Source organism: Salmo salar, chromosome ssa10 (assembly GCF_905237065.1).
Source record: "Salmo salar chromosome ssa10, Ssal_v3.1, whole genome shotgun sequence".
NCBI classification, from domain to species: Eukaryota; Metazoa; Chordata; class Actinopteri; order Salmoniformes; family Salmonidae; genus Salmo; species Salmo salar.
Window position 1 is genome coordinate 73,873,667 of NC_059451.1, and position 12,257 is coordinate 73,885,923.

A 12,257-nucleotide genomic window follows, 5' to 3' on the forward strand; every position below is an offset into this window, starting at 1 on the left:
GTAAAAAGTATTTCTGGAAAATGAATCATGATAAATTCTCAAATTGTATTTAATTACCACAAATTGCATGAAAATTATTGAATGACAAAGTAAATAAATATGCAGCCTATATGTAGGTAAATGGTGGTTTCTTCCCCCATCTTCTCCCTCCGCAGAGCGCGAATGATGAATAACTGTAGTGTGTGCAGAGGCCCATCGGTTGGAGGATTCACCACTTTGAGAGGGCCTAATCAGACACAAGAACCGCTACAGACAGAACTCCAGGGGATTGCTAAAACTGCTGTCCTTAAACAGTTTCTTATGGATTTGGGGCTCATGTAAGACGCACTTGAACTCACCCTACTGTTCGAGTGCTTAGTTTATGGAAACGTACCACTATTGCATATGCAGATGAACTGATCCATCACATGAACCTTATCACACCAAAGAGATCTAGGATCCAAATTCACCACGTGTATGCCGTGATGTTCATATAACTCTTGTGCAGTGAAGCCCAGGCCAGAAGCATATGTGACCATGGTGCCGTCCTTTCAGCACCACGATTTGAAGGGCGCTCAAATCGCTTAAAATAATCCTAATCTGTTGCCTACGCCTAATGCCTATTCATCACTTATTATTATTATTACAAATATAAGATTATAACTTCTCACAATGGTGCGTGTTTAGTAAAGTTAGATCAAAGCTCAATCAAATCAATGTCTTGCAAGATCACAATGATTAATGCGTATTAAACAGAACCGAATTTAATAGCATATATGCCTATATGTAACGCCAAAAACACCTCCGTCATTTTATTTTCTCTATCTGAATAGTAGCTTTTCTTTTCGCGTGCCACTAAGCAGGACAAAAATAGGCCCACCAGAAAGGCTTATAGTTTGTTACCACCGTCTGCTTTAATTCGCTCACGAAACAGCAATACAAGAAAACCTAAATGCATGTTCTCATGTAGCTAATTCATATCGAATGACTGAAACGGCAACCTTGCATGTGGTTGGAAGCCAATAGAAAACCACCTCGCGAGTTTAAAAGTCCGTAGAGCAAACCAACGCTGATATGGGGGGGGGGGGGAGTGTGGCTTGGGCTATGTATATATTTTTTGCAGTTCATATTATATTAGCATAAATCCCTGATGTCAATATAAATGTTTGTTATACATGCACTAAACGTATTATTTCAAGAGAAGAACGTTTTACTTTTTCCCCCCTATTAATCATGTTGGTATATTCCCATGTCAAAGTTGACGTGCGTCTCTTTCTTTGTTGCTTGCTAGCAAGTCCAAAGGGAAATTGATAGAGTACATTCGTTTTCAAGAAAGAACAAAACCCCACATTCGACCATATCTGTAAGAGGTATGTATGCATTTGATCAATTACATACGATTCGTATTCATTGGACAGTGAACCAGCTCATTGCTAGTTAGCAAGTCATTCATCCATGCTATTTAGCGGAATAGCTAACTAAGCTAGTTTGCATAGCTATATCGGCCGGCTAACGTTAGGTATCCATAATGGCTTAGATTTTGATTGAAAGTACGCTATAGACGAAGTAGGGTTAGAATGTGTGATTTGTTTACTTTGTTGACAAACAAGTTACTAAAGCGACACTAGTCTAGCACAACATTTATCCTTTTGACTTTTCTCCCTGACACTTGCTAGCTGACGTAGTAATCTTACAATGCCAGACAATGACCAGGAAATGTGCTATATCCAAATCAGAATAATAATATCAATATGAATATTGATCAGACTAACAAAGTCAGTCCACCATAAAGATAAGAAAAGCTGTATGGATGACTGCTTGTCCCCTCAGAATATCTTCAACAGTGTTGAGTTCTTACCCCGTCAAAAAGAAGCCCCAGGAGGACGCCGATTGAACGAAATCCCCCCCACTGAATAGCTAAATCTTGTGAATCTGAAATAACAGCGTGTTTTGATTGCAACTTATTCATTGTGAAACATACATCTATGAAATCCTATAACCTAATGTATTGAATTGAGTTATTCACAGAATTACTTTTCTTTACTTGCATGCCAAATTTATTGTGCAATCAGACAGTCTTATGATCTTAGATCCAATCACACACAGACATGTGTGTATGTATATAATATGTGTGTATATGTTATATATATATATATATTATATATATACCCACACATACAGTTGAAGTCAGTAGTTTACATACACTTAGGTTGGCGTCATTTAAACTAGTTTTTCAACAACTCCACAAATTTCTTGTTAACAAACTATAGTTTTGGCAGTCGGTTAGGACATCTACTTTGTGCATGACACAAGTCATTTTTCCAACAATTGTTTACCGACAGATTATTTCACTTATAATTCACTGTATCACAATTCCAGTGGGTCAGAAGTTTACCTACACTAAATTCACTGTGCCTTTAAACAGCTTGGAAAATTCCAGAAAATTATGTCATGGCTTTAGAAGCTTCTGATAGGCTAATTGACATAATTAGAGTCAATTGGAGGTGTACCTGTGGATGTATTTCAAGGCCTACCTTCAAACTCAGTGCCTCTTTGCTTGACATCATGGGAAAATCAAAATAAATCAGACAAGACCTCTAATAACCAAAATAATTTGGTTCATCCTTGGGAACGATTTCCAAACGCCTGAAGGTACCACGTTCATCTGTACAAAAAATATTACGCAAGTATAAACACCATGGGACAACGTAGCCGTCATACCACTCAGGAAGGAGACGCGTTCTGTCTCCTAGAGATGAACGTACTTTGGTGCGAAAATGGAAAGTCAATCCCAGAACAACAGCAAAGGACCTTATGAAGATGCTAGAGGAAACCGGTACAAAAGTATCTATATCCACAGTAAAACGAGTCCTATATCGACATAACCTGAAAGGCCGCTCAGCAAAAAAGAAGCCACTGCTCCAAAACCGCCATGAAGCCAGACTACGGTTTGCAACTGCACATGAGGACAAAGATTGTACTTTTTGGAGAAATGTCCTTTGGTCTGATGAAACAAAAATAGAACTGTTTGGCCATAATGACCATTGTTCTGTTTGGAGGAAAAAGGGGGATGCTTGCAAGCCGAAGAACAACATCCCAACTGTGAAGCACGGAGGTGGCAGCATCATGTTGTGGGGGTACTTTGCTGCAGGAGGGACTGGTGCACTTAACAAAATAGATGGCACCATGAGGATGGAAAAGTATGTGGATATATTTTAGCAACATCTCGACATCAGTCAGGAAGTTAAAGCTTGGTCGCAAATGGGTCTTCCAAATGGACAATGACCCCAAGCATACTTCCAAAGTTGTGGCAAAATGGCTTAAGGACAACAAAGTTAAGGTATTGGAGTGGCCATCACAAAGCCCTGATCTCAATCCTATAGAAAATTTGTGGGCAGAACTGAAAAGGCGTGTGCGAGCAAGGAGGCCTACAACGCTAACACAGTTCCACCAGCTAAAATTCACCCAACTTATTGTGGGAAGCTTGCGGAAGGCTACCCGAAACGTTTGACCCAAAACGTGGGTCCCGAGGACCGACTTTGTGAAACCCTGTACTAGAATATACACTGAGTATACAAAACATTACAGACCAATCAGGTGAATCCAAGTGAAAGCTTTGATCCCTTATTGATGTCACTTGTTAAATCCACTTCAAACCGGTGTAGATGAAGGGAGGAGACAGGTTAAAGAAGGATTTTTAAGTCTTGACAGTTGAGACATTGATTGTGTGTGCCATTCAGAGGGTGAATTAAGTGCCTTTTGAACGGGGTATGGGAGTAGGTGCCTAGCGCACCGGTTTGTGTCAAGAACTGCAATGCTGCTAGGTTTTTCCATGCTGAACAGTTGCCCGCGTGTATCAAGAATGGTCCACCACCCAAAGGTCATCCAGCGAACTTGACACAACTGTGGGAAGCATTGGAGTCAACATGGGCCAGCATCCCTGTGGACCGCTTTTTGACACCTTGTAGAGTCCATGCCGACTTATTGAGGCTGTTCTGAGAGAAAAGTGGGGGGGTTACAACGCAATACTAGGAAGGTGTTCCTAATGTTTGGCATAGTCAGTGTATTTCAGTTATATAATTAACACTTGGGGTCTTTTTTGTTTTTGTCTTCCTTTTTTCAGGATTCAGTCTACTCAACAGCTTCAGGCTCTGCAGGGGGAGTAGCCGGGCATCAACCACCATCACAGTCCTCACCCTCACTACACAGAGGGACCAAGACAGAGGGTCATGGCTCATATGGTTGTCAGTCATGAGCTCATGGCTCAGCAAGAGCCCGCGAACATAGCGAAAGGTATCCTGGTTCTTTATTCCCGCAGAGCTGTATTCAATAACGGACATGAGCCTTAATGTATTTCTGATGGATTTAAAGTCGATTCATTTGTGGGGGAAGTGTTCTTTGATGCATTTCCCCACAGATTTAAAAACAAATGTTTCATCGACAAATCAGTGTTCCTGTGACAGTCGAGGCTAGTGTGAATGTTCACAGCAAGGTGATTGATAGATCTCTCCCTCTTGCAGCTCCAGCAAAAAAGCGAGGGAGAACGGCACAACCAAAGGAACCCAAGCCACCCAAAATGCCCAAGGCCAAACCGGGACCCAAGGCCAAACCGGGACCCAAGGCCAAACCGGGACCCAAGGCCAAACCTGGACCCAAGCCCAAGAAAGGCAAGGATGGTCAAGAGGCAGACGGCACGCAGGAGAAAATAGACAAGACCTTCAAGAAGGTCAAGAAGAAAAGGGACCGCTTCAAAGGCATGACTGAGGACGAGGTCATGAGTAGAACTCTGACCGACATCCTTGACTACAACCTGGACTATGTTATCGTGAGTTCACCGCTTTTGTCGTTTTGTGCCAGACATTTTTTGATGTTCGCCAGACAATGGAGCTACTTGATTTGTCCAATGAGAAATGCTTATTTTCGTTTTCAGCTGCAAAACGTTCTGTCTTGCGTGCTCGAATGAGGGGAAAACGGTAGTATAATATGCAACTTTTTTGTTCTAGATTGGAATCAACCCAGGTCTCGTGGCAGCCTATATTGGACGATGGTTCCCTGGCCATGGAAACCATTTCTGTAAGTTGCTTTGCGTATATATTCAGTCTCTTACTTTGAAAACATCATCAATCTTCCTTCTTAGTATTGTTTTTGTCAGCTCTTTCATTACTCTAACACCATTTATGAATCAAATACATTGCTGAACTTTACATTCAAGGCAATGTTTTGTTACTCATGCCAAACAGGATGATGCAGTTGTATGCGTAGTGCATGCAGAGCATACAGATTTTCACCCCAATTTCAGAAAAATAATGGTACAATGACTTTAATGAGTAGTTCTCCTCTTCAGGGAAGTGCCTGTTCTTGTCCGGATTCACTGATGAGCAGCTCAACCACATGAGCGACACCAGCCTGCCAGAGAAATATAAGATCGGCTTCACCAACATGGTGGCAAGGACAACGCCTGGAAGCAAGGACCTGTCAACGTAAGCTTAGGAAGAAAATAACAAAATACCTAAAGTCAGTCTGCAACGTGCTGAAAAATGAGTGAGAGACATTTGTCTCGAACGGTGGCCACATAGCATGCTGAATTCACATAGATGGAATATAATGTTTGACTCAAATCTTATGTTTCTTCACAGCAAAGAGCTACGCGAGGGCGCCTTAATTCTTGTTGAGAAGCTGAAAAAGTACAAGCCCCTCATAGCTGTTTTCAATGGAAAATGTAAGTAGCTACACATCCCTGCTAAAGGGAAATTCACGTGGCCAGAAATTTCCATTGAAATTCGATATTAACCATTTGACATTCTGTTTATTTTCAGGTATCTATGAAATGTTCTGCAGAGAGATGTTTGGTAAAAAGCCCAAGAAGCTTGACTTTGGTCTGCAGCCACACAAGATACCGGACTGTGAAGTGGTAAGGGCTCTGCTACCTGGTTGTGTGTGTGTGTGTGTTGTGGTGCTCCAGAAACTGTATTTCATGATGAATGGATGATAAAGAAATGGAAGAGTTGAAAGAAAATGTACTTCCTGGATCAAGCTCTTTCTCTCACAATAACTGATCAAAATGTCACCGTTTGACTAAAGATTCAAATTGAAACAAAAATGTTGTATTTTGAAATAGTCAACATTTTAACTATGATCATTGGCATTGAGCATACAGTGGCAGTACCGTGCCATTTCCCCTTTGAAATGACATGTAACCCTGCCCTCGCCCATACAGGCATTGTATCTGATGCCCTCGTCGAGTGCCCGCTGCGCCCAGTTTCCCCGTGCCCAGGACAAAGTGCACTTCTACATCAAGCTGAGGGAATTGAGGGACCAGCTCAAGGGCGTGGCCCGATCTGACGAGATTCAGGAGCTGGAGTACAGCTTTGACCTGGGACTGGCCAAAGGTAAGAGAACGTGCTGCAGACAGTGCTATAATGACTATTCCAACAGGAACATCATTGACCTAATTAATATTAAATGTACATTTATTATGATAAGGTACAATATGACATTTCATTTTGAAGAATGAAATGAAAACCCATCACGGTCCTGTCCCATCTCATGGCCTCAAGGTATTCCCTAGTCACCTGAAGGAGCTGATTTGAACAACTGTTTTGTTTACCAGATAAATTACAATTATTATTTTTTTAATCACGAATTGAATTCTGTTTTTCTCCCCGTTACAGAGGATGCTAAGAGGATGGCGATCAAGGAAGAGGCGTACGACCCAGGCTACGAGGCCGCCTTCGGCGGAGCGTATGGCGAGGGCGGGCCAGGGCCTGAGGAGGGCCAGAGCAACGGTCACTAACTTCTCGTTGGCTGGAAACACAGGTCAGCACCATACAAATAGAATGAGAGGTAACTATATCAACTGTGGTCTTAAAAGGGATAGTTAACCCAAATTACGAAAGTACTTCCGCAACCTCACCTTGTAGTAAGTCTAGACGCCACGAGGTACCGTGATCCAAACACTGGATTTGTATGTTCCTCGAATTCCTCTCCTGACACTGCTACAGATCTAAAGGGGCTGGATAGGTGGGAATAATATGGCGGAAATGACATCCAGCCTATCAAAAGGCATATTTTGCGTATTCCTATCCAATCCCTTCAGAGCTACAGGAGTGGCTAGGGGTTGGTTTGGAATGCAGGGATAGTATACTATACACAGTCACATAGAGCCCCACAGCGGGTGTGTCATAAATCCTAGCGGTCAAACGGAAATGGTTCCAATCGTTATTCCACCGTCCATTTTTGAGGGGGGAAAATGCACCCCTTGGGGTCCCCAGGACAGAGTTTGGGAAACGCCGAGCTACAGCCAGAGGATGGGTACATAACAGACGCATTGTTGTTTTGCAGTTCTCATAGAGATTGTACACGGTTATCAAAACATCACGCCAGGGTAAGCATACACGTAACACAACCATTATTTGTGTTAATAAAATCCCCCATGGGAAAAATGAATGGTGGATAAATGATTGGAAGCATTTCCCGTTTGACCGCTAGGTTTTATGGGTATTATGACCCATACTGTGGTACTCTATTTTTGATGGCATGGCCAAAAATGTAGGAGACTTAATGGTGTTTTGAAACCAATTACCTAGACTATAGAATATTTTTACCTAAGCTATGTCTATGGGTCCTAGCTAACTAACTAACTGGGCTAACTAACTAGCTAACTAACTGGGCTAACCTGATATGAATGTGTGCATTAAGCATGAAAGTAAGCGATTAAGCTGGCCGGTGTTGTCTAAAGTAATTAGCACACACGTACTTACCAGGGTCCAGGGTGAGCTCTGTCTGGACTCTGTAGTCAGTCAGCCCAAGCAGGTCATAGTTGTTCAATTGTGACAAAAAATCTATAATATACACAAAAATAATCAAGAAGGCATGCCAAAACTAAAGTCCTACTCAGTACACCTCTCACCTGCTAATCACCCAAACCTATGAGTGATCACTATCTTATCATGCCTTGCTGGCACACTCAGTACCAGGCCTGGTTGCTGCTGTCCCCTATGCATGGGATGTGTACGGTCTAGCTATGGCCTAAACCCATAGATGGGCTCAATCCCAATAACCCCCACTTAGCCCCCCCCTCGTTTTCGAGTGTCCCTCGGTGGTGGAGTGTCCTTCGAAACAGAGCAGCCAGTGTTAGGGAGAGAAATAACCCTATGGGATGGGAAATCACTTGAGAACAGCAGAAGTGGCCAAAGGAAAGCCTACCACGCAATTCATTGATGTCGAGCCTTGTGTTTTTCACAATGCCTGTACTGGTGGCAGTAATAGTTTTCCTTCTATTTCTCATGCAACAAATACGTACTTACCATATGAACAATATATGAGGACTGCAAAACATCAATATGTCCGTCATGTACCCATCCTCTGGCTGTAGTTCAGCGTTTCCCAAACTCTGTCCTGGGGGACCCCAAGGGGTGCACATTTTGGGGATTGTAAATAAGAGTTTCTTCTTAACCGACTTGCCTAGATAAATAAAGGTTAAATATATTTAAAAGAATTGTGCCCCAAAGCCTGTTTTAGCATGGGCAGCGCCATTGAGGACTTTCACAATGTTTCCTATGGGTTAAGGAAGGATCACATAATTCCATCCAGATCATCAGAAGAAATCAGCCAATGAGCAAACATTCCATAACTGCAGGTGGCAGTGAGTAAATCACCAACTTTGGCTTTACACATGTTCAGACAACACACTCCAGGTGGCAGTATGCACCTATTCAGTTTGTTTAGACTCAGAAGATGAAGATATGAACTACTTTAAAATAGAGAGAGCCCTAAATTGGTGCAGCCCATGCGGTCGCAGAAGCCATAATAGCACGGATACAAAGAAGCCCGATCTAGCGACCTCCATGCCTAAAACACTTGACTCCCTGTTCCAATTTTTTTAAATTTATCCTTTATTTAACTAGGCATGTCAGTTAAGAACAAATTCTTATTTTCAATGACGGCCTAGGAACGGTGGGTTAACTGCCTTGTTCAGGGGCAGAACAGCAGATTTTTACCTTGTCAGCTCGGGGGATTCGATCTAGCAACCTTCCGGTTACTAGTCCAACGCTCGAACCACTAGGCTACCTGCCGCCCCTAACAATGGGCTCGAGGTAGCGTGCCCAAATTTCCTCACCTCGGAGCTTTTAAAGGCTTTTTGTTCTAATTTCAGACGCTGCCGAGAAGGCGAACACTTACCAGCCTCCTACGGCCGCCACCACCACAGAAGGACAACTCCCAGACAGACCGTGGATGAAGCAGTCTTTCACTGATCAGATTAGACATTGGTGGCTCTAAAGAACCACAGGCATGGGTGGGCAATGTATAAGAAAGGGTAAATGGCTCCTAACGAGCCCTATCTAGACGTGCACAAACCTCAATCCTGCACGTTCTTTGCCCTCCCTTCAACAAGAAGCTGCACCTCCGTTTGAAGACAGAAATGATAGTTTTTAGTATTTTGTATTTTTTGTCATTTTGGAATATACACTAGACTAGTTGATAGATGGAATTGTCTACATTTATTATTTTTAAAGTATTTGTGGAAAATTAGCTTTTTATCTGGTTTTGTGTGTGTTGCCCACAAGGCAGTCTTTTTTAAAATATGTGAAATCAGGGACTTGACACTTTGTTTTAATACCGTACTTTGCCACAGGCTGGCACAGTAGGTGTAAGCAAAGCATGCATACTGTATTGGTTACTGCTCTGACAGTACAAATGGCTCTAAATCAAACTTTTACACACGTGTCAGAGTCCCAAATAAACCTGTGAACACATACAGTAAGATGATACTGTAAGTAATGCATTGTGAAGTTTAAGATTAGCTAGTACTCTACTTTTATAAATTCTGTACCTTGAGGAGAACGAACTAGACACATGGTCAAAAAGTGATTCCATGGAGGGATGTTTTAGTAATGTCTTCACAAGCCTTTTATCATGGAGTTGCAATACTCAAGATGGGTGCTATATATTTTTTATTTTACTTTCTTATGTTTAGTATGTTTCTGAAAATGTTGTTTATAAAATTATGGGGATTTTCTATTTTACTTGACTTGTTTTTTACTTTGCAGCCTGGGAAAGATACAGTATCAGGTAGCTGTGTTGGTAATATTGTTTTATAAGAGTTCTGAAGGTGTGTTTGTTGAAAACCTTACCTCTAGCCTTCATTCTGTTAGCATACCAAGAAATTGTCTTCTGTTGCATCCTGAGTGACTAAACCCTGGGACGTGTTCATAAATAAAAAAAATAAAAACGTTTTTAAATTATTTGAAACGAATACAAAAACTGAGTATCGGACAAAATGTCCCTTCCGGTTTCAACCAGTTTTTTTCCCATTTGGTGCCTAATGAACACGACCCTGTTCTTTCTTAAAATCGTTTCATGCTGTACATTACAATACACTCTTTGCACACGTTTTTACTTCTGAGCTACTACTCATGATCCCGCTGGGCAAATGTATGGATGCACGCTGAGAAGTGTTGTTATAGTACCTTTTTTTATGCGTACAGTGCATTTGGAAAGTATTCAGACCCCTTCACTTTTTCCACATTTTGTTACGTTATTGCCTTATTCTATAATTGAATAAATAAATGTTTTTCCTCATCAATCTACACACAACACCCCATAATGACGAAGCAAAAACTTAAGTAAATAAGGTAATTCTTTTTTTTTTAAAGTATTCAGACCCTTGATTGGAGTCCACCTGTGGCAAATTCAATTGATTGGACATGATTTGGAAAGGCACACATCTGTCTATATAAGGTCCCACAGTTGACAGTGCCTGTCAGAGCAAAAAACCAAGCCATGGGGTCGAAGGAATTGTCCGTAGAGCTCCGAGACAGGATTGTGTCGAGGCACAGATCTGGGGAAGGGTACCAAACAGTTCTGCAGCATTGAAGGTCCCCAAGAACACAGTGGCCTCCATCATTCTTAAATGGAAGAAGTTTGAAACCACCAAGACTCTTCCTAGAGCTGGCCGCCCGGCCAAACTGGGCAATCGGGGGAGAAGGGCCTTGGTCAGGGAGGTGACCATGAACCCAAGAGTTCCAACCATCTCTGCAGCACTCCACCAATCAGGCCTTTATGGTAGAATGGCCAGACAGAAGCCACTCCTCAGTAAAAGGCACATGACAGCCCACTTGGAGTTTGCCAAAAGGCACCTAAAGACTCTCTATATATAAATGAAATATATTTACATAAGTATTCAGACCCTTTACTCAGGACTTTGTTGAAGCACCCTTGGCAGCGATTAAAGCCTCGAGTCTTCTTGGGTATGACACTACAAGTTTGGCCGACCTGTATTTGGGGAGTATCTCACATTTTTATATATGTTCATATATATATATATATTTCTTAACCTGTTTTTGCTTTGTCATTATGGGGTATTGTGTGTAGATTGATGAGAGAAAAACGATTTAATCCATTTTAGAATAAGGCTTTAACGTAACAATGTGGAAAAAGTCAATGGGTCTGAATACTTTCTGAATGCACCTGTCAATGTAACAGTATGTCAGAAGTTATAATACTTAAGCATTAGTCGTTACAGCAGCATTCCATGTCACAAGTCCAAGCTGCCTACCGTGAGCTAGATCAGGGTTTAAATGGCTACAAGCTCACTGTTTGAGGTTTTGTATTGGTTTATTTTTTGTGACCAATGTGAATTTAAATAAAAATAATAATTTTGGCAATTGTAATTCAATTGGTCACTTCCTGTACATGTTATCCTTGTAAAGAGACTAAATAATAATAGACTTAGGCTGGGATTCAGTCAGAAACCAAGCTATAGTGGCTTGTCATTTTCTAGGACATTTCTAAAAATGAATCTGACATCTGCAGCGTTTACCTTGAATGCGATCTTATGTTAAAGTGGTAATATGTTTAGATTTTTTTCAAATGAATTAATAGTGAAGCTGATGTCTTAGACCAATAAATATTCAACCTATGTAATGGCAAGCCAAAATAAATTCAGGACTTGAAGGACGCCTATTAGTAGATTGGTTAAAAAAAATGTTTTGAAGCAGACATTGAATATCCCTTTGCGCATGGTGTTCTTAAATAGCACTTTGGATGGTGTATCAGTACACCCAGTCACTACAAAGATACAGGTGTCCTTCCTAACTCAGTTGCCGGAGAAGAAGGAAACCGCTCAGGGATTTCACCATGAGAGCAATGGTGACTTTAAAACAGTTACAGAGTGATAGGAGAAACCTGAGGACGGATCAACAACGTTGTAGTTACTCCACAACACAAACCTAAATGGCAGAGTGAAAAGGACGCCTGCACAGAATAAAAATATTCCA

General features: G+C 41.5%; 1 protein-coding gene across 3 annotated transcripts; it reads left to right on the forward strand.

The window, feature by feature from the left end:
• Window positions 1–298: 298 nt before the first annotated feature.
• On the forward strand, window positions 299–10,223 carry LOC106561084 (G/T mismatch-specific thymine DNA glycosylase). 3 transcript variants are annotated; one of them, XM_045688081.1, is made up of 11 exons: window positions 299–317; window positions 1,271–1,349; window positions 4,103–4,272; window positions 4,500–4,804; window positions 4,983–5,052; window positions 5,324–5,459; window positions 5,616–5,698; window positions 5,796–5,890; window positions 6,197–6,368; window positions 6,651–6,795; window positions 9,134–10,223. In XM_045688081.1, exons 3-10 carry the CDS (start codon window positions 4,209–4,211, stop codon window positions 6,770–6,772), a joined length of 1,047 nt encoding a protein of 348 aa, XP_045544037.1. In that variant the 5' UTR covers window positions 299–317; window positions 1,271–1,349; window positions 4,103–4,208; the 3' UTR covers window positions 6,773–6,795; window positions 9,134–10,223. The 3 variants fall into 3 exon arrangements, 2 of the variants coding, with proteins under 2 accessions (XP_045544037.1, XP_045544038.1); XM_045688082.1 differs by lacking the exon at window positions 299–317 and having other exon boundaries at window positions 1,059–1,349; window positions 4,500–4,564; window positions 4,601–4,804; XR_001318715.2 differs by lacking the exon at window positions 299–317 and having other exon boundaries at window positions 1,059–1,349; window positions 6,651–6,822.
• Window positions 10,224–12,257: the final 2,034 nt, after the last annotated feature.